Below are 23,528 nucleotides of genomic sequence, written 5' to 3'. Positions count from 1 at the left end.
TTTGTTTGTTGTAACGCTTTTCGCCCTAAGTGGGATGGGTATTCCCAGACGTGGGACCCGTGCTCACTACGCCACTGGAGTCAAGCTATCCTGGCTGATGACGGCTGATAGCCAGAAACCGGTCCTAGGATGCTTGATTCCGGTCCAGGGAAGACATGGCTTGGCAGTTCGGGCTGGACTGTTCCCATGAGGCACAGGGTCAAGACTGATTTGCATATGGCCATGTCTAAACTGGGGTGGCGTAGTGGGCAAAAGAACGATGGATTTAACCCAGATCTCTTGACTGGGGGAGAATGTCTGCATTGTCAGCATTCCGTCCATCATTTGTTTGTTGTAACGCTTTTCGCCCTAAGTGGGATGGGTATTCCCAGACGTGGGACCCGTGCTCACTACGCCACTGGAGTCAAGCTATCCTGGCTGATGACGGCTGATAGCCAGAAACCGGTCCTAGGATGCTTGATTCCGGTCCAGGGAAGACATGGCTTGGCAGTTCGGGCTGGACTGTTCCCATGAGGCACAGGGTCAAGACTGATTTGCATATGGCCATGTCTAAACTGGGGTGGCGTAGTGGGCAAAAGAACGATGGATTTAACCCAGATCTCTTGACTGGGGGAGAATGTCTGCATTGTCAGCATTCCGTCCATCATTTGTTTGTTGTAACGCTTTTCGCCCTAAGTGGGATGGGTATTCCCAGACGTGGGACCCGTGCTCACTACGCCACTGGAGTCAAGCTATCCTGGCTGATGACGGCTGATAGCCAGAAACCGGTCCTAGGATGCTTGATTCCGGTCCAGGGAAGACATGGCTTGGCAGTTCGGGCTGGACTGTTCCCATGAGGCACAGGGTCAAGACTGATTTGCATATGGCCATGTCTAAACTGGGGTGGCGTAGTGGGCAAAAGAACGATGGATTTAACCCAGATCTCTTGACTGGGGGAGAATGTCTGCATTGTCAGCATTCCGTCCATCATTTGTTTGTTGTAACACTAGAGGTATTAATGGCGCTGGGGGAAAAGCGTACGCAAATCTGCCGGACCAGTTCATCCATATCGCATTGCCCTGTGACTGTGGATGTGGGAACCTGGCGGCAAAGCTTTGGCATTTTGCGTTTTCGTTTGTGGCGAATAGGTCTATCTCTGGATGACCCCACTGCTGGCAGTACGGTTGGAGAACTGACGGATGTAGCTCCCACTCGTGCATCAGGTGGCTGTGTCTGCTGAGCAGATCCGCCATCTGGTTGTCCTTGCCGGGGAGGTGTTCCGCCATGAGGAATATGTTCCTCTGAATGGCCCACTTCCACATGCTCTGAGCCAGATGAGACAACTGTGGAGAGTGTGTTCCTCCCTGCTTCAGTATGTAGTACATGGCAGTCATGTTGTCCGTCCGGATCAACACGACTTTGTTGCACAAGTGTACTTTGAATGCCTTCATGGCTAGGAAGATTGCCATCAGTTCCAGAACGTTGATGTGCATCTTCTTTTGTTGCGTTGTCCATAGTCCCTGCACTGTGTAAGTGAGTACATGAGCTCCCCAACCCTGGAGAGAGGCGTCTGCTGTCAGTATTATTTGTGGAACAGGCTCTTGGAACGATTGGCCCTTGCAAAGGTTTTGTGGATTCCACCAATGCAGAGAGTTGTATGCCCGACCGCTCACCAACACTAGGTCTTTTAGTTGCCCGTGAGCTTGATTCCATTGACGTGCTAAGCACTCCTGAAGCGGGCGCATATGTAGTCTCGCGTGCGGGACTATGAAAATGCAGGAGGCCATCATGCCTATCAACTGCATGAACACTCGCGCAGGAAGGGAGTGTTGAGGTTTGAACTTTGAGATCAGCAGTTGCATGCTGTTGATCCTCACTAAATTTGGCTGAGCTGTGGCTGCCAGAGTGTTTATGGTTGCGCCCAGGTACTGTCGTACGTGAGCGGGTTGGAGATGTGATTTTGGGTAATTTAGTGAGAATCCCAGACTGTGAAGAAGGTGAATGGTGAGGGACATGTGGCTGGCACATTGCTGGGCTGACTTTGCCTGAACAAGCCAGTCGTCCAGGTAAGGGAAGACGTGAATGTGTTGTCTTCGTAGATGTGCAGCCACTGTTGCTAGGCACTTGGTAAAGACCCTGGGTGCTGTTGTTACTGCGAAGGGGAGAACTTTGAACTGATAGTGATGGTTTTGAATAGTGAACCTAAGATATTTCCTGTGTGAAGGGTGTATGGATATGTGGAAATACGCATCTTTTAGGTCCAGTGTGGCTAGGAAGTCTCCCTGACTGAGTAGCGGGAGAACCTGCTGTAGGGTGAGCATATGGAAATGCTCTGAGAGAATGTATTGGTTGAGGGGTCTCAGGTCTAGTATAGGTCTGAGCGACCCGTCCTTTTTTGGGATTAAGAAGTACAGAGAGTACACCCCTGTCCCCTGCTGGTTGACGGGCACAACCTCTATTGCACCTTTCTGCAGCATGCTTAGCACTTCCTGCTGCAATAATGCTAAGTGCTCTACGGACATGGCGGTATGTTGGGTGGAGTGGAGATTAATTCGAGACAGTAACCGTGCTGGATAATGTCCCTGACCCACCTGTCTGTGGTGATGGTTTTCCACGTGGACAGGAACCGCTGGAGTCTCCCCCCGACAGGTGTTATGTGGTCGGGGGGAAGGGAGAGGGCGTCACTGTTTGTTTTTGGGTGAGGACCTGGTGTTTCCGTAACCACGTCCTCTGCCCTTGGTGCTGGAGCCACGATATCCACCTCTGTTGGTTTTATCGTAGGTACTCTGCGTGCCCCCTTTAGTGTATTGCTGCTGGGACCCCTGGCCTCTAGCTGCTCCTCTATTCCCGGGGCGACGAAAGGAGCCACTACGAAACTGCTGCGTCTGCAGAGCCCCCATTGATTTCGCAGTGTCAGTGTCTTTTTTTATTTTCTCAAGGGTAGTGTCAACTTCAGGGCCGAATAAGTAGTCGGGGTTGACTGGTTGATTTAAGATGTTGTTCTGAATCTCCGGCTTGAAGCCTGAGATTCTCAACCATGCGTGTCGTCTCAACATGACGCTTGTGTTGATTGCCCTTGCCGCTGTATCGGCAGCATCCAGGGCGCACTTGATGGATGCATTGGTAAGGAGTAGTCCCTCTCTGATGAGGAGCTCCGCTGCCTCTTTGTATTCATCTGGCAAATGTTGGAGTAGTGACTCTAGTGTGTCGTAGTGGGAACGATCATAACGGGCCAGGAGCGCCTGTGTGTTGGCAATGCGCCAGATGTTTGCCGCTTGCGCTGCAATCCTTTTGCCGGATGTCTCCAGCACTTTGGACTCCTTGTCTGGGGGAGGAGCATCACCTGTTGTCTGCGAATGGGCTCGTTTGCGAGCGTTAGCAACTACCATGGAGTCCAGAGGTAACTGACCCCTAATGTACATAGGGTCTCCGGGTGCAGGCTTGTATTTTTTTTCAATCCTGGGGTTTAGCACCCGTGCCCTGGTTGTTTCCTTAAAAATGTCTTTGGCAGGTTTGAGAACTCCTTTCAACATGGGCAGAGTCTTGACAGTTCTTTCGGAAGAGGCGAAAGTGTCCACCAAGAAGTCTTCTTCGACAGTGTCGGAATGGAGTTCTACTCCATGATTGGCAGCAACCCGTTCTATGAGGGCATTGAAGGCAGCAGTGTCCTCTGTGGGAGATGTCTTTGTGCTGTAAAGCTGCGTGTCCTGGGTATCTGGCGCGGTACCCTGGTCTGTAGGGTCATCCCATGCTTGATCTGGGTCTTGCAGATGCTCATCAGGATCGACATCCCCTGGGTAGATGGTATCATCTCCCATATAGTCCTCTACTGCGTCTGTCTCTGAAGGCGTAGGAGAAAAGGACTGGGGATCCTGATAGGAGGGTTGTAAGCGTTCATGAAGAACTGGTTCCGACCCCGCTGGCAATTTGTGCTTGAGAGGGATTCTGTAGGAGTCCAATCCTCTCTCTGGCGTAATTTTCCGCTTGCAGAGCATCAGTTTACCAGTGTTGGCGTCGATGAATTGTGGCTGTGAAGGCCCAGAATCTGTGTGTCCATGAGACGGGGATTGCGTCTGGCGGACACGTGTTCGGATCTCGAACATCTTCGGCGCTGTGGACGGCGGCAAGCCGAAAGTGATGTTGGTCGGCGCCGAGGGTGCCTTCGGAGCCTTGTGCGTGTCGGGGCCCGACGTGGATCGGAGGGCTGCCTGTTCCCTGATGCGTTGCAACAATGCCGCGACTTGTTGCACGGCGAACGCAGAAGGCTCTTTGGAACCGGTCGGCACCTTGGAGGTAGGCGTCGACTGCTTTGGAGCCATGGGGTCATCGATCCGAAGAGAGGTATCGAGGGTCGTTGGAGTCGACGACTTGGCGTGTGCCGCTGTCTTCGACGTCGACGCAGATGGTGCGGCCATCTTGACTTTGGTGGTCGGGGCCGACGGCTTCGGTGCCAGAGGCCGAGGCATTTTGTGGGGACCGAGGGCCTTTTTCTTCGGCTCGGTACCGATATCCGCTGCAGTGAGCTCGGCGCCGAAATCCCTTTTACTGCGTTCGGGGCCGACGGCCTTTGCTGGCATCGAAGGAGTGGAGGGCTTCGAGGCCTTCGAGCCGATTACAGCCAGTTTCACTTTTGGTTTCGGTGGAACTGGTGCGACGATTGGTTTCGGTTTCGCTGAAGGGAATCCAGTCGTTTTCGTTAATAAGGGTTCGTGCGGGATGTTCGAGGCCGGGCCTGAAGGCGCGGCCGAAGAACTTTGAGATTGATCTCGGGTAAGGCCCGGAGGCGATCCCTCGACCTGAGCCTTATGATGACGCACTTTGTCGGCCTCCGTATCGACGGGTGGGCCTGGCTCCTCGCTAGAGCTATCTTCTTCGGCCCCAAAGGCCTCATCGTAGTCTCCTACCTCGTCGATGACTTCTTCCCTTTGAAAAAGCACCTCATCGTCGTCTTCCAATCGGGAATCGTGTTCGGAAGCGGGGCTGGAGTTTTCTTCTTCCACGCTTTCGGCGTCCTCGTCTTCGGTGCTGAAGATGTTGGCCGGGGCAGGTGCCGATTGCTGCGCTTCTAATCTCGCCGCCCGTCGATTCCGGAGAGTCTTCTTCGATCGGAATCGGGCACAGGCCATACATTTCGACTCATCGTGATCCGGTGAGAGACATTTGTTGCATACCGGGTGGACGTCGATGTGTGGGTATTTTGCGTGGCATAAAGGACACCGTTTGAATGGAGTCCTCGATTCCATCGTCAATGTAAGTTTGATGTTCGGACCAAACGGATCCGAAAGGCTGGAAGAAGGTTCTAAAATAGTAAAGAAAGTAGTCGATACCGAACGGGAACAGTACCGACGAAATCTAAAGGCCTTTTGACCTTAAACCTAATTTGCCTAACTTGAGCTAAGATAAGCACATCCGAACCCAATGGCGGAAAAAAACAATCTAAGAATGGAGAGGATGCCCATGCGCACTGTGTTCCAGGGGAGGAGTCACCTATCTCGTGATACTTCGAAGACTCTTCCAGGACAACAACGTGCAAACATCCGGACCCAACACTAGGCGGCGATCTATGCACAGCTATGAATTCAGCAGCCCACATGCCTCGAACATCACTAACCTAGCGGAAGGTGTCTCCTGAGTTATTAATATTTTCTTACAAAGATGAATATCTCCGGTCTCTCTGAAGAAAGCCACTGTGATCACCTTGCGAAAAACACCACACCCAGATCCCAGCAAATTATAGAACCATTTCCACCTTGCCTTTTTGTGAGAAAGCATCAACACCCAACTCCAACATCTTTTGGTTGCTTTCTGATTTTCAATCAGGTTTTAGGCCTTACTCTAGCAATGAAACAGCAGCACTTAAAGACAGAGAGCAACTACTGGAAATCCAAAACAAACGTCAAGTTGCAATGACCAATTCCAATCTAAATGGAGAATTAAATAATCTAGGTCACGTCGTTCAATTTAGTATGATTCAATTGGGTAACAGCAACATCTCTTGTTTACAGTATTAAATGGCCCTAGTGCACTGTGGAGCAATATATAAGAAACAAGTTATTATAATTACTTTTGATATAGTCAGCATATCCAAACCCTATTCATGTTGACTGGCTGTCTGCAAAGAATCTGTTGATTTATGGCTATGAGAAATATGTGATTTTACACTTTTCTTTTTATTCCTCCCTTTTTCTCCACACAAATAAAATATTTTTAATGTGGAGAAATCACTACCCTATGCTCACTCCCACTGAAAACATGGTGGTTGGGTCTCATACTAACCTTAAATACACACCAATGGCAACAACTAAAAAGTGTAGCATAGGGAAATTCTTCAGGAATGCTTGGGATTCACATTCAGATTTTTTAAATACACCTCACATTCCCAATGCCCAATCTCTACAGCAGCTCTGGGCGATACCCTTTTCCCATCCCTTTTCTGAAGGCATGAAAGTAAAAAAAAAAAAACACCCAACTAGCAGATTTGCTACAGTCATAATTTCAATGTGCAGTAAGCAAATGATGCAAATCCTAATTCTGTTAATCAAGATTTGGGCATTCCAAACATAATTCAACCTTTCAAGTCTAAAGGTGACAGGATTGGAAATAATTTTGTTAACTGCCTCAAGTTTTGACATATTCTCAAGCCAAAGATAGAGAACTCGCACCCTCTTCATTCTCACAGAAGACATAGTTAATATCAATCTATTCTGTTAGAATGAAATACATGAAATGTTATTGTATATACCTCAGGATCCATGTCATAGAACACTCCAAAAAGGCCACGTTTGCTAGAACTCGGAGGAATATGACCAAAGAAATCTGCTCCTTGAGCTTTGCCATCCCAGAATCTGTGGGGAAACTGCAAAGCAACCTATGGAGAGATGATGAATTGCACAAAAAATACATTACTTTATAGACATTTATTCATGCATTATCAGAGCGCGTACACAGAGACAACGGTTTACATGAACTCAATTAGTGTGACAATTTGCAGGGCATATTAATTACAAAAACAATAAAAAAAATATTCAGAATATATCATGCACAAATGATATACATGAAAAGGGTCAACACTGAACTGCTGTTTCTATATATATTGTTTTTGCCCAAGATTTCTATTTAGCACATTGGGTTGCCCTTGTACCTTTATATCTAAATATGGGATGGCAGGAGTCCCATTTGTAATATGTGATATTAGTGTAATCATTTATTAGTTAATATTTTTCAGCAAAGGCCATGTAGATTCTAATTTGCACACTGAAATCAGCAACTCTGAAGTAGGCTCCGCTGCCAGCAAATGAAATGTTCCCAATTAAAAAAATTGCAAATCACGTTTAGTTCCATGTCATAGTCAAATAATCATACAGGAAAATGACTGAGTCTTAGAGACAAACATGCATGTTAGTGCGGTATTTGTTTCCCAGGTACTATGACCATCGCTTGGTTTAATGAGGAGACGTCTTGCTTGGGCAACGTAGTTAGGAAATGTGAGCAAATCCCAGAGTTGAGATGAGTTGGACACAATATCTGCATCGAGTGAAAGTATTAGCTACTGACCTGTAACTTTGGACTCTCAGACCTTGTGGATTATAGATTTTAGAACCCTTTAAATGTGATGTGATACTTACCAAAAAAAAAAAAAAAATAGGGAACTTATTAATTGTTCTTCTCATAATTGTTGCCTCGATGACCCAAAGACGACATGCTTTAGTGGATATATAAGAAGGACGATACAGGGGGAACCTAACCAATTAAAATGTACATGAAAGATCCAGTAGGAAAGATATTAAACAAAGGATGTCCAGTATGAACCAACACAGAGGACAGGGCATATGACAGAGACACCAGGACTTCAAAGCCATATGCTGATATAGCTGCTGTCGCTGGGTCCCATGAAAAAAGACAGACCACAGGATCATCTGCACAGCCAAATATAAAAATGTGGCCAGCACAAACCTTTTAGATGATGATACTGAAATAAATTTTTGTTACAGTTGCAGTGATGGACAGCATTGTTTTGACAAGAACTCCAAAGTAAGGACCAAACAAACAGCTGAAACAAGTGTGTGAGGCTCTGGAGATGTAAATTAGTCACAAGAGCATTAATTTGATTTGAAGCCAATAACTATCCTAATGTGGAAAATGGAAATCATGGGCTTCTCGATCTGGATCATGTATTTTTCCTATGTGTGCTGTTTTTCATAGGCAGAGAAAACTTTGGATTCTTTAAATACATCAGAGGAGAATTCCTGCGTACTGGAGTGGTGCATCTCTGAAATTGTCAGCTAGTAGGCAGCTTGCTTTACATGGCTTCATGGGCAAAAACCTTTCTTAAGAGTCACATAAAGGCATTAAAGAAAGCGTGCCATACACTACACATTCAGAAGTGCTACAAAGAAGACCCATCATACCATCAACAGATGTCATACAGATTAGCCACAGATATTCTACTACCGCAGATGCTCCAATAACAAAGAGGTTTGTGAAACCCATAGTGGAGAAATCCTTGCAATAGACCAAATATTGTTCTACAGCTGTAAAACGTGTTTCAGCAGGCATAAACACGTGCAAGTTCACACTGGGATGGACCTGTACATGTCCTTAGTACTGTCACTCGTGGTAAAATCAGTGTGCTTGAGAGTGCGATTGCAGTCTCCTTTCGAGGAGTGGACAACTAGATAACCTCAATCCCTTTAAAAGTAAACAATTTAATGATCTGTGACATTAAATGAAGGGACAATCTCCAACAACTGTCCCTCAAGTTAGAAATCAAACACAACAGATAAAAAGTGGATAATAAAAAAAATAGAAAGCATCATTAAGAGCATCATTAAGAGTTTGGTGGATGGGCCACCAAAACACTACGGTGGTGCAGGCTTCCCCAGCAAAAGTGCTTCCATCAACAGGACATGGGGAGGTAAGGGAAAACTGCATAATGCCGGCAGCCCGCCATACCATGACAGCAAGACAGGTTGATCTACTTTTGTTTTTATTCATAAACAAGGCACCCCAGAGAAGGGGTGACGGGTTGGAGGATCATTTTTTTAAAACAGAAAAGAAATTTTGAGTTTCTCTCAGAGTCTTCTCCCAGTGAGCCAAGAACCTCTCCATTTTTCTTGAGAGGACCACCATGCCATGTATGCCATGCAAGGCAGACCAAGACAGTAGAAAACAACATTGGAAGCCCAACCCTAAAAAGGCTGGGGCAGGGTTTCCGACACCATTAATCATTCAGTTTTGTGGTAGCTTGTCTGCCAGGAAGTTGTTTCTGGCAACAGACCTGGCTGCTACCTCTAAATGAGAGAATGGTCACTTGAATCGTGATGCATTCTTTGATAGTGCCAAAATCGCATTTAGAAACATTTTATATTTGCAACTGATGAAAGAACTAGCTTGAGTCCTCTGGTGCACAAAGAGAGGGACAGGGAGCCAAGGGGAAAAAAGGTCCAGCACAAGTGCTCTCAAGGTAAGATGCGTCAATCACTGGAGGGCAACTGTTCCTATGAGTGAATGCTAGCCCATTCAGCAGCGTGAAGTATAGGTGAAAAGACACCTATCTTCCTTTGTGACTGAAGGTTGGATAAAGGGGAATTTCTCCTAATTTGAGAGTAGTCCTCACACACCTGTTAGGGTGTCAAGCTTCATCATTCGGCGTTTTGCTCTTTGTGGGGGTGGCGCTGCAGTGCCCCACGTGCCCCGCGAGAGGGCATTTAGGCGGAGATCTTTTTAGAGGAACACTGCAGTGGTGATTGCGGGTGTGTGGGGATTGTGCAGGTGGGTTAAAAGTAATGTACCGGTACCCTAAGTGGTATTTATTCTTGGGTCCGTACAATATAGTTAAAAACAGGCAAAGAAGCAACTTCTGAACCCTGCTATCAAGGAGGAGGTTTGTTCGTTTTTGCAATTTTTAGTGAAAAGTGATAATAGATGAACAGGAACAGCAGCACTTGGCAGTAAGCCTCAAAGGCTCTCCCCTGTGTTATGCTAATCTGGGCAGCTCCAACCACTGGAGATGCCCGCCCCCCCCTGTCCTCGCCCAACTTTTTGGTGGCAGGACATGCGTAAAATTAGTTAACAGGGTAGGAGTGTCCACCTTGGCTTGGCACACCCCTGAGGTGGCCAGCAGCTGTGATTAACCCCTCCCCAAGAATTCTCCATCTTGGTTTGGGGAATTAGGCCCAATCAGAGTTGGGGAATGTGGTCATTCCCCCACGTGGGGTGAGCACGTGGGGTGAGCATGCCAAGGCTGTAGTCACCTTAAGGTCAGTAGCCCATTGGCTACTACCTCAAGACTCCTAAAATGCCTGCAGCCTCTTCATGACGACCCCCCTCTACTGGGACCTTCCTGTAAGGAGAAAACCTGACATCAGAAGACACTCCAGCAGCCTCTGGCCTTGTGTCCAGTCGACCTGTTCCATGGGGTCCTGAGTCCTCCTGCATCCGAAGATACTTACCTGGCCGTTTATTTCCCTCATCTGGCCCCCTAACTGAAGCCTGCAGCCCAAGACCGATTATGAAGATCATAAAATAGCATTGGGCGTCCGACGCTGTGCAAGCACCCTGCACCCGATACTGATGCTGCCTTGGGTCCCTCTTTGCCCTCACCAAAACCCCAGATTGTCTTCGCCCCAACCCGACTGACCTGCCTGTGAGCAGCCTCAATACGCGGTGCCCTAGCTCCATTGGCCCTGGTGCCGAATTTGCCCTCTGCACCCGGCTGCCCCACTGCCGCTGAGGGTGCAGTTTCAGTGCAGAATCTAACCTTGCTGGACCCTGGCCCAGCACCCAAAAGCTCACTACAGTAAAAGTTTTACTTACCTGCAATTGCTGGCTTAGCTTGTCCCATTGGAACCCATGTTATGTGAACTGTTTCTGTATGGGTGAACAGTAACTGTGTTTTAAACCCTAAAAAGTCGACTTACCTTTGTATTGTAGGGTCCACGGTGTTATATCTTGGTCTATATAATCAAAAAGTAATGCAAACGTATTCAAAAGTAATTTCTATGTCATTTAAACTGTTTTTAAAGCATATACAACCCTGTAACGATTGCAAATCCATTTCAATTGCACTACCCTGTAAAGCTTTAGAATTGAAAGTACATTTTACCTACCTGTATAAAATTCTGCTTGGTTCTAGAAGTAAAACATAAGTATACTTTTTTTTATACTTACCTAATTGGTCTGGATTCTGTCTTTGAGTGTGTGTAATCAGTCCTTGATTGAGTGAATACAATAAATGCTTAACACACACTCCTGATAAGCCTAACTGCTTGACCACACTACCACAAAGAGGGCTGTTAGTGATTATCTAATTTAGCCTCTGTAAATAGACCTCCTTGTGGTGTTGGGCCATTCAAAGTTAGGCCGTGGGTGTTGGGTGCAGAGCGGTGCAGAACCACAGAGCCGCCTGGATCCAGGTTCTGTGTTGGAAGTCCTTGCTTGAGCAAATCCGGTGCTCACAGGAGAAAGACTGTAAGATGGGTGCAGGGCAGGTCCTCTAGGGGGCTGCTGGCTACGTAGAGGTTGCCACTGTAGTCAGGCGGCACCAGGACAGGCCAGTAGGAGTGGAACCAAAGTAGTTGGTGTCCTCTTCTTCATGGGTCAGGACGGCTCTTCAGCCCTTCTTCTTTCTTCCTCGAATCTAGGGAGGCAAGGTTAAGGGTCGCCCCTAAATACTACATTTAGGGGTGTTTACAGGGGTGTGCAGGTCGGGACCAAAGGGTCCCTTTCTTAGGGTAAGTACATCCCCTATTATGCCACCCTCCAGTGGGAGGGAGCATGAGCCTCTCTCTAATTGGCTGGGTTCCCTCCTCTTCAAGATGGAGGGGACTGAGATGTGCGCTTCACCTTGCCTCCCCCACCTGAGGAGTGGGGTTGGCAAAGGTGGGCACACCTCTCCTCCTAAATAGGTTTTCCCGCCAATTCTCCTGACCAAAGCGGGGGGAAAACTAGGGGGACAGCAAAAGGCAGGGAAAGCTTACAAAGGCAGCAGGCCTTTGAAGCTTCCACTTTGTGGACCAAGCCCATCCTGGGGGAGGAGGCATGATACCTCTGCCCAGGATGGGCTTTGTTTCTGGACCCAGAGAGCAGAGGACCTCTACCCAGAGGTCCAGAAACCTGTCTGGTGGTGATATATGGCAGGCAGACATTCAGGAACCCCACCAGGTCTAGCCATTTTTCTGGGAGCATCTCTACTTGCCCTCTGAGTGCATTTTACATTAAAGTACTGTTATGAATGCAGATGATCGAGCGCGCTTTTTATTGGTCCCGGTATTCCAGATGGGTAAACACAAAGATTCCCTTCATTGGGATCCTCACGCAGAATCGGTACAATGTGGAAACTACAATTCCCATGGGTCATAGCGAGTTGACGCCGTGTGTGGATAGAAACAGTCTACTAAACTGACTCCGGAACAGCGTCAGAAATTCTTCCCGGTTCCTGATCAAAAGAAGGATGCCTGCTTGCCCGCTGGTTTGGTAAGAGTGCTCTACACCACTCGCCTTTCATCCTTGACCCTTCCCTGTATTGCGGGGAGGCCCTCCTCGCTTCGCTGTCCGACGCACCGACTCCCTTGATTCCCGCCCTCACCTACCGTAGTTGAGCCTCTTCAGTTCGGCCCAAGCTGTTATTTTGGCTCTGGCTCTATTTTGTGGAGCGCTTCTCGTTTTGCTTTACTTCCTGAAGACTGCTTCACTCCTACAAGTGGAGAATCACAGCTAGTGGTTCTCTCGCGGTTATCCCTGAAATTTTCATTTGCTCTACTGAGGGTATGTATTCTGTAAGGACCTTTTTCATTTATTGAGGGTTTGTTTGGATTTGTGTGCCTGTTCTACTACAAAACAAAGAAACATTGGAATAAGGATTTCCTCTTTGTACATATGGGACGCGCTTGAGGCCACCGAAGAGATTGTCAGAACCAGTAAGCTCACTGCTGCAGTACAAGGAGTTCCTGGTAAAGGACTCCATCATAGAATTTTAATTGTTGCTATTGGTAAAGTGCCATTTTTATCTTGGTATTGCTGCTAGCCTGATTTTTGTGATTAAGGAGTGCCTGGTACAGGGATCCTACACCAAATGCCACACTGTTTTATCGCTGAAAATACCAATTCGTAATTTTAAAAATCTGCTTTCAATTAACTCACTACACTTTCAATTACTGCTCGCACTGCTCACTCGTAGCTTGGTGCCTCCCTGATCCACTGCGGATCGTTCCGATTGTGTGGAGGGAGGGAACACCTACCGGAAGTGACTCAGAGCTCACTTCCGGCAAACTCTAGATCGGGAGGTTAGCAATTCAGCTTCCTCCATATAATCAGATGCAGGGCACGACGCGCAGCGGGCGCGCCAAAGGCAAGCCCGTCTGTACCTCGCCGTCACCAGGAGCCAGAACCCCTGCCGGTTCTCCCTCAGACCGGACATATAATGGAAGCGCCGTCCGTACATATTCCAGACAAGACCTAGTAAAAATTAGAAATATAAACGGTCTTATGTTTCCAAAAAACAAAGAGTGTAGCTCCTCTCTAATTCTAGAAGGACCTTTCGCATGCAGGGCCTGCCAATTTCAGAGCAAAACACCTACTCGGCCCACAAGCAACGCTACAATCCACTCCCAATGCAATCAAGAGCTCAGACCCCCCCCTGTCACCAGCGAACAGGAAAGAACACCGCACTCCCCACAAAATTTCATAAAATATAAAACTCGCTCGGAAAACGCACATTATAGTACAACTTGAAAGCGCTGGAAACTCCTCTCGCATCTTGTTCCAAGTTTTGAACTCATTTATCAACCCCAAGGCTTGTCACACCGAAGTAGCCCCCTCCCAAACTTTGTGCAACAGCATTGCAAATCACTTTTCGGAAAAAATTGAAACCATCTACCAAAAGATTAGCTCCGGCCCCTATCCTCAATCGGGCCCCAGCATAGACTCTCCCCCTATTGCTACAGACGCTCTAACCCTTGAATCCTTTCCAGCTTTTACCGCAATCATTGCTGAAAGTGGTCAAATCTGTATCACCCCTAGATCCCATACCTGCTAAGACCTCTGCCCTCCTATCCAAGACGCTTACTGCTCCCATTTGCTCAATTCTCAATAGATCTATGGAAGAAGGCAGCCTCCCACCAGAGTGGAAAGCAGCACAGATCACTCCCATTAGGAAGAACCCTAAGACCACCGTTGATGAGGTCTCTAACTACTGTCCCATTTCTCTGCTCCCCCTACACCGAAAACTCCTAGAGAAACATATTAACAAGCATCTGTCGGAATTTATTGAATCCTCAAATCGTTTAGACCACTCACAGTCAGGATTTCGACCTAAACACAGCACCGAGTCAGCCCTGGTGGAAGTAACGGACAACATCCGTATGCTGGCAGACGAAGGTCGAGCAGTTCTTTTGGTCCTGCTCGACTTGTCCGCAGCATTTGACACCATCTCCCGCCAGATTCTACTCCAGCGACTCGAGGACATAGGCATCCGAGGGAAAGCCCTGAAATTGCTGACCGATTTCCTCACCAACAGAACGCAAACCACAAACCTAGGCACTTTCAGCTCACAAACCACCAAACTCACCAAGGGGGGTACTGCAGGGGTCATGCTTGAGCCCCACATTATTCAACATCTATGTTACCCCCCTGGTTGGCCTACTGAGGCAACTCGGTTTTATCCCTATCTCCTACGCCGATGATACGCAACTTCTTCTCTCCTTTGATAAAACGGACACGAACATCCAATCCACCTTCTCGGAGGGTATGAAAGGCATTGCACACTGGATGAGAGACAACCTCCTCCAGCTAAACACTGAAAAATCTGAAATCATGCTGTTCGGAGAAGCAACAATGAAATGGTCCCCCAACTGGTGGCCTGAGGAACTAGGGTCAGCCCCATCCCCCAAACATGGGGTGAAACTTGACCAGAAACTTACATTAGAAAAACATGTTAACCACATCGCAGGGACATGCTATCGCACACTGGGCCTTCTCCGTAGGGTCTTCCCCCTTCTACCAACATCCATACGCAAAACTCTTGTCCAGGCCCTGATTCTCAGCCGCCTGGACTACTGCAACGCTTTACTTATCTCTGACAAGGAATCCTCCCTTAGCAAACTGCAAGTAGTCCAAAATACCACGGCCCGAGTGGTTAACAACGCCCCTCCCAGAACCTCAGCTGCTCCGTTACTTAGAGAACTTCACTGGCTTCCAGTGAAAGAAAGAGTAAAATTCAAAATATGCTGCATGGTTCACAAATCCCTGAACAACATGGGATCCAGCTACCTGACCAAAAAAATGGTCAGATATATGCCACCCAGAACCTTGCGATCAAGTAACCAAGGATTCCTCCATGTCCCATGCTTCAAACCAGCCTGCATGGGCGGTAAAGCATTCTCCCACCTTGCCCCTCGGTATTGGAATCAGCTCCCCCCCCCCCCAGTTGCGTCAATGCCCCAACTTCCTGACTTTCAGAAAACTGTTGAAAACGACACTGTTCTAACTCTCCTTTGGTTGGCCACTAGCAGTCACAGCGCTGAGATACCCCGATGGGGGTGATTCTGGCGCTATAGAAATCATAAATCAAATCAAACTCAAATCAAATCAAATCAAATGTAATATCTACAAGGTATTATTGGATAAGTCATTTTATGCGTTCGCTTTTTCTTTGGCTCTATTTAACAGGGGTATTTAACAGAGCGGTACAGGATTACGCTCAACCCCTGAGATGACATATGGAGTCGATAAAGGGTATGTCACTGTGTGAGAATAAGCATCATTTCTTACTTATGATCTTAGCATGTGTTGTTATGCTTATGATGTTATAGAGATTTTCTTTTTATATATATTTTGCTACAGCAAACCCAACGGAAGAATAGATTTTTCCCCACTGCAGCTAAGGAATACGTCGGACACTGCATGCTACATAGAAGTATTAATTTTTTTGTTACAGGTATTATTAATTTCGGATCTCTTGAGGAATTGTGGTGTTTAATGTACATTCTGCAGCGCTCAACAGAATGAAATATTTATGATCTTCTTGCTGTAATTTCAGATCTCCCTCCTTGCTGTTCCCTCCCTATCCTTCCCTCGCTTGATCATCCCACTGTCCTGTGCTATTATAGCAGTTCTGGCTTGGGACTATCAAGAGGTGGACCATTCTGAGCTACAAACCGACCCTGAGGATTTCTATCTTGACAATTCCACACTGGCATCAGTGTGGGTTAAATGTGCGGAGTAGTTTTCTAACAAACTTCCCAGGTTTCAGTAAAGCCATTATGGAGCTGTTGAGTTCCTAATGACCAACTCCCAGACCATATACTCTTTATGGCTTTACTGCACTTATAATGTCTAAGAATGGACTTAGACATTGTAGGGGTACAGTGCTCATGCAACTGTACCCTCACCTGTGGGCCAGTGGACCCTGCTAGAGGGGCAACTTACCTAGGCCCCAGGCAGTGGGTTGCAGGCATGGCACACAGGGATGTGTGTGACATGTCATCTCTTCACTTTTCTCTGCACCAAAACACACAGTCTGCAATGGCAGTGTGTGGGTGTTAAGGTTCAGGGACTCTAAGGACGGCATAATAGGTGCTGCAGCCCTTAGAGGCCTTCCCTGGCCACAGTGCCCTTGGTACCCATGGTACCTTTTACAAGGGGCTTACCTGTTGCCAGAAATGTGCCAATTGTGAGTACAAAGGTACAGTTATGGAAAGGAACACAACAGCTCCATCAAAGAAGAACTGGCTTTCAAAGCCAGGCCAGGAGGAGATAGAAGAGTAGAAGCACGGGATGAATCTAACCCACTCGTGTATCCCACCTCAGCAATCCAGCTGTCCAACAAAGGAGGATTCATAAGCAATGGTTGCTCTAAAGTAACCACTCCCTCATATCCTTCCACCAACTGTTTCTGTGAAGCACCCACAGAACTACAAACCGTTGGTTCCGTAAACCACATCGAGCAGCGCCAAAACACTGCTGTATCGACATCAGCAGGGGAAAGTGGAGGGGAGTCGGTCGGCGTCGACGGCGATGCGGACACAAAGGGGCGAGTGAAAGCTGACTCCGCAAACTCATCAACAGTGTTGTGCACCAACTCCGTCTCTAAGCCCTCCGGCGCCATAAAAAAATATGGCGGAGGAGCCACCGACGTCTTGTCGGAATCAGCCGGCGCCACAGGTGGAAAACCCGAAGGCCTGTGTACCGGCGCCACTATTTATAAGACTTAGACTGCCGCCGGCGAGGTCGCAGTTCCTGCACCAGTGACCTCCTTGGGGCCCGCAGGCGCTCCAGAGGAAGTCGGGGTCCAAAGACAAGATGAAGAGCATTGTAATACTCTTGTCTCTGGGCCCAAATCGCCACGGCTCCAGCGCGAGGCCTGGACTCTGGGATAGCAGCTCGAAGAAGCCCGTTGCATTGTATTCAATCAAAGCTACGTGCAATACTCCATGTGTAGCAGTTTCTGACTCTGGCTCATGACTCGGACCAGCACACACACGCTCTACTGATCAGAGGGGCACCCTCGAGGATCGCGGATACAACCCAAACTCTCTCCCCGAGCCACGTGTAGCAGCGAGGGGACTGCATGAGTCCCATGCAAGTTAACATCAGTGTTGGCCCCACGTATGTTCCTTAGCACAATGTGGCACCATATGCTCAGTGAGCACCCATATGGATACTTTCAAACAATTCACTGATTACCCCAGGGGATGCACTGGTACATACCCTTACCCAAGTCCTTAAGACGCCTAGAATTACAAAGCCCAAATGCGTAAACCACCAACACCAGGAGCTCACCTACAAAACAAAGCTACAAATGTTTTTCTCTATGAGATGCTCCTTCTCTTTGCTTTCTTTTTTTTTCTCTAGGCGGCCTGCCTGCAGACTGAACTTATGCTTCAAATAATTGATTAGACAGTCTTTTGTTTTACATTGTATATTTAGCAAGGAACATACATATATATATATATATATATATATATATATATATATATATATATATATACATATATATCCTCTTTCTTCTCCTGAGTATTTCTTTGCCACTCCTTACTGAGAGCTGCGTCGTCGCGGGGGACTTCTCGAGAGTAGGTCCTAAACATCAATCCAATAAAGACGACGCCGTGTGCGGTTCTGAAATTTATTTTAAACTGCCGTTATCAAACGCGTTTCAACTGCAAAGCAGCCTTGTTCACTGATAGCGAAACTTTGAACGCGCAGCCATTTTAAAGTGCTTTACGTGCTTGAAAACAAATGACATGGTAAACTGCAAACGTGATAGATGTGAAAACAGACTTGCAGTTTTTCAATTTCACAGGCATTGTATACCAAATAACCAGTCAAATTCATAACGCAACTCTCGCATATTACACATCGTTTTTTTTTAATTAGTGAGGAATAATTATACAAACCAATTATTTCCACTGTTTTACAAATAAGACTGGAATATATCAAATGAAGCGCGTTTTGCACTGGTGCTATGTTGTCACATTTTGCAAAAATGGGCTTTTCAATTTACGCGCTCATCTTAATAAATCATCAATTTAGCTCCAGTGAGCCTTCATATTACTCACTCTTGCATTTCCCAACATAAAAATTGCAAAAACAATTAAAACAATTACGCCCAAGTGGGCTTGCATATTCGATTTGTTGCGAATTCATTTCTTGATTTTCTGGTGAATGTCGTGACTAAGAACCTTTCATTACTTTCTAAGTCTGCTAAAAATATATATTTCCATTCATACATAAAATTCATTGCTGCACTGTTTTCTTAATGGCGGTTCATCCCTTTCATGATTAATCTACAAATTTTTGTGCAAGTCTTCCTCCATATTTAATCCTCCTGGCTGTTTTGAGTCTAGCTCTGTTATGTAGCGAGACTCTAACCGTCTTAGTTTTTTCTCTCGGTTTCCACCTCTCATACTCTGTTCAACTGCATCTATTACATAGAATGTCAGGCCCTTGGTCTCTTTCCCATGCACTTTTTCAAAGTGTCTGTTTACTGGGTATGTTCTATTCCCATTCTTGATAGCCCTCAGGTGCTGTAGGATTCTTTTATGTGCTTCCAGATTTGTGCTGCCCACGTACCGCAGGGTCATTGCAGTACGTAGACAGCAAAACTCGTCTTGCACGTGTACTTCCCTTTAATCCTACGCATTCTGTTGGATAGGCCTAGTCTGTATTGCTCAGTGTTTATGCCATGCGTACAAGCCTTACATTTTACGCATTTTACAAACCCCTCTTTTTTATTCAACCATGATGTCTTTGGTTGTGGTTTCTTTAAATTATTACTGACTAAAGCCTGTTTGAAAGACCTGGCTTTTCGAAATGTAATTTGTGGTCTCCGAGACACATTTTTGCCCAATACTGGATCATTCTTGATTAAGTGCCAGTGTTTGTTTAAAATACTTCTTACTTCGTCATGTTGCTGGCTATATGCTGTGATGAATCTACATTGTGATTCACTTTTTTTGTCATGTTTTATACTCGCATCAAAAAGCAATTCTTCCCTCTTTTTATTTGTAGCTTTCCTCATTCCAGTGTCACTCCAAATATCTGGGTACCCTCTGCTCTTAAATCTTCGTTTCAGAATGTTGAGCTCTTTCTTTGTCTCCTCAACCTCACTGCAATTACGCCTCACCCTAAGGCATTCCCCGTAAGGGATACTGCGCTTAAGGTTTACCGGATGGAAGCTTTTAGCGTGCAGAAGTGTGTTACCTGAGGTTGGTTTTCTAAAACGCTTTGTTTGCACTTTGCCTTCATGGACATATACAGTTAGATCAAGGAAGCTCACACTGGAAGTACTGATTACACTGGTAAAGCTAAGATTTACATCATTTGTCTTTATCTTATTAATAAAGCTTTTTACTTCTCCTTCAGTGCCCTACCATATCAAAAACAGGTCGTCTATAAAACGACTCCAGTGCATTATATGATTTTCCCATTCATTTCTGTACTGCACCTGGATCACCTGCTCCTCCCACCAGCCTATATATATGTGTGTGTGTGTGTGAGTGTGATTCTATGAAACTATACCATTCACAATTGTCTTTGATTGCACATTTATTTTTATGTACGTTATTTCTGTACTTCCATGACTAAAGTCAAGTCAAAAGCAAATTATTTTTTGTTTATATCTATGAAACTTGCTTCGCTCTACATAGCAATGATGCCCTGGTTAACACATTAAAAGATCGATGTACACAAAAATTTCTAGTAACAAGCTGGAAATGTTCTTCACCAATAACAATAAGTTATTGGGATACAACTTGGCTATAATTATCCTGCTAGAGCTTCCTTCTCATATATTCTGCCTGGTGTCTTGGAGGCCTTGAGGGGCAGGCCCGGTGTCTTTCACGGCAGGGGGACAACTGTGCCTGGCCCAGGGGATCTGCAGGACCAGAAGAAAGGCAGCCTCAACCGAAGGACAAGCCACAGCGAGCGGCGTAGTGGAGGCCTGATGGGCGAACAGCGGTAGGGGGTCGCCATCTTTTTCTCCCCTATCAATGGCATATTAGGACGCATCAAACGGGCAGCCAGGCTCCAGTAAGCTAAGAGGAAGCTCCTGGTGATCCTCGTGCTCCCGGAGTCTCACTTGGTGGGCACCCATTGCCCCATCGTATATCGCTATAGGTACAACCGTGTGTTTCATGCTGGCTTCTTCATAGGTACGAGGGAAGGGGCCATATTTTCACAAGGATCCTTCCCCATGATCCACAATACAATACATGCTGCCCCTCAGGGCAGATTTCTGGGACTTGAGATCCTGGAGGGGTCCAATTACAATATTCTTAGTGTTTATAACCCACCACAGTCTTTTAAGGAGTGTTGGATGACTCCCATGCATTGATCCTGGGTTTTCCCCCTGGGTTGACCATCATCACGTGTGACTTTAACACAGTTCTCAATCCAGAGCATAAGTAAACCGCAGGTTTAGCAGCACACAGGGTAAGTGGCTCTAAATCACTGGAGTTCTGAACTGAACTTCCTAGGTGTCTGCGATGTGTGAATGGAGTGGCATCCAAGTGTGACCGAATTCATGCACACGTCCACAGCCACAAAACCCTCGCCCGCACTGATTTGGTGCTGCTCCCAGCGGCAGATGTCCTCCTTCCCACGGTGGTAGAGATTCTCCCTTGAGGTATAGCCAATCACTCCCCAGTCCATCTACATATAGTCACTCCATCAGCAACTCAAAGATCAATTTGGCGGCTGAATGCCTGGTTTCAAGCCAATAATCAATATTGCAAGTGCTTTGGAGAGAAAGTTGCAGCATACTTTGAATCCAACTAAGATTCTGTCTCTTCTGCTGGCACAATGTGAGTGTTACAACAAACAAATGATGGACGGAATGCTGACAATGCAGACATTCTCCCCCAGTCAAGAGATCTGGGTTAAATCCATCGTTCTTTTGCCCACTACGCCACCCCAGTTCAGACATCGCCATATGCAAATCAGTCTTGACCCTGTGCCTCATGGGAACAGTCCAGCCCGAACTACCAAGCCATGTCTTCCCTGGATCGGAATCAAGCATCCTAGGACCGGTTTCTGGCTATCAGCCGTCATCAGCCAGGATAGCTTGACTCCAGTGGCGTAGTGAGCACGGGTCCCACGTCTGGGAATACCCATCCCACTTAGGGCGAAAAGCGTTACAACAAACAAATGACGGACGGAATGCTGACAATGCAGACATTCTCCCCCAGTCAAGAGATCTGGGTTAAATCCATCGTTCTTTTGCCCACTACGCCACCCCAGTTCAGACATGGCCATATGCAAATCAGTCTTGACCCTGTGCCTCATGGGAACAGTCCAGCCCGAACTACCAAGCCATGTCTTCCCTGGATCGGAATCAAGCATCCTAGGACCGGTTTCTGGCTATCAGCCGTCATCAGCCAGGATAGCTTGACTCCAGTGGCGTAGTGAGCACGGGTCCCATGCCTGGGAATACCCATCCCACTTAGGGCGAAAAGCGTTACAACAAACAAATGATGGACGGAATGCTGACAATGCAGACATTCTCCCCCAGTCAAGAGATCTGGGTTAAATCCATCGTTCTTTTGCCCACTACGCCACCCCAGTTCAGACATGGCCATATGCAAATCAGTCTTGACCCTGTGCCTCATGGGAACAGTCCAGCCCGAACTACCAAGCCATGTCTTCCCTGGATCGGAATCAATCATCCTAGGACCGGTTTCTGGCTATCAGCCGTCATCAGCCAGGATAGCTTGACTCCAGTGGCGTAGTGAGCACGGGTCCCACGTCTGGGAATACCCATCCCACTTAGGGCGAAAAGCGTTACAACAAACAATGCAATTGCACCGATAGTGCCTGAAGTTTGCTCAGGCAACATGCTGAAGTGACCACAATGTGGAAGAAAGTCTTTAATGATAAAATTGCATAAAACGGTGTGCATTGGTTTGAAAGGCATACACATGAGAAACGTCAAGACCAACTGTGTGGGAGGGAAGGGAGGCCTATAAGTCTTCTGAGAAACCAATGGATCGCAACCGTGCATGCCGACAGAGCAGTAGAGTGATGCCAACTGCTCGCCCTAGACAATCAGTAGGATCAAGGCCTGCACAAATCATGTGTTTGGTCACATTTGCGCCATCTTCATTTCTATGCCATGTATTCTCTCCTTAGTTTTATGTGCCCTGCTTCTCAGCCAGTGTGAATTTGAGGTAATAGAATGCATTTGTGTGCCTGGTGGAGTGAATGTCAGTGGAGTGCACAGGCTGAGCAGCAAGGATGCTGCTCCCGGTGGGGCTTTCCTGATTCCTTCTTACCATATTCTCCCAGTAACTTATGGCTCCTATCCTAAAGAATGCACCATCCTGTTATCACCTGTACTACTGGCTACCTTGCATCTTCATTTACCACAGATGGCAAGATCTTGCTGGCCATGTGTCAGAGGGCGTGTGTGTAAAGGCTCAATATACAAACAGCACTGATTGACCTCAATGAAACCATTCCTTTTCCCAACTCCTCAATCCTCCTTGACTCCTTGTCCAGGTGGGTCATGGGGTTACCTTGCTGGTGGAAGCTTCAGTCACCAGCCTCTCAGGAATACGGTGTTGTTTAATGAATTTGGGGTCCCCAGCAGCTGCAGGAGCTGATCTATGGCATCTGACCACAAGCTTTTTCACTGGAGATTAAGAACAAGGCTGGGATCAAGTAACCATAAAAGCCTCAGTGAACAGAAGCAAGGGCTCAGATGAGGCTGGCTCAGGGTGCAAAATGTCTGTAAGTGCATTTGTCTTGACTTCAACAGAAAGCAGTTGTAGGGCCAGGACCTCAGTCGCTTGTGAAATTACTACAGCAAATGGAGGCGATGATCTCCACTGGGGGTCCAAAAGGCAAATTCAACCCTATATCAGGGGAAGTATCAAGTCCGGTGACCTCATGTAATTTCATGTAAAGACTGTCATCATCATAACTGGGAAGTCAATCCACACCACTGTCATCTTAGAGTGGTGGCAAGCTCTGGTCAGAGTTGGAACCAAACAGAAAATGGAGCTTCTGAGGCCACCCCTGAGGTTGTAGAAATATAGAATCAGACTCAGATAGTG

General features: G+C 46.9%; 1 protein-coding gene across 3 annotated transcripts in view; it reads right to left on the bottom strand.

The window, feature by feature from the left end:
* KDM1B (lysine demethylase 1B) overlaps window positions 1–23,528 on the bottom strand; it is an 821,676-nt gene that overhangs the window by 117,366 nt on the left and 680,782 nt on the right. For all 3 annotated transcript variants that reach the window (XM_085607096.1, XM_085607097.1, XM_085607098.1), the window contains exon 18: window positions 6,722–6,847. In XM_085607096.1, the coding sequence (XP_085463222.1) occupies window positions 6,722–6,847 (126 nt within the window). The remainder of the gene's footprint in view (window positions 1–6,721; window positions 6,848–23,528) is intronic.

Source organism: Triturus cristatus, chromosome 5_2 (assembly GCF_964204655.1).
Source record: "Triturus cristatus chromosome 5_2, aTriCri1.1, whole genome shotgun sequence".
NCBI classification, from domain to species: domain Eukaryota; kingdom Metazoa; phylum Chordata; class Amphibia; order Caudata; family Salamandridae; genus Triturus; species Triturus cristatus.
Note: the sequence above shows the minus strand (reverse complement) of the source record. Positions and strands in the feature narration are given on the sequence as shown.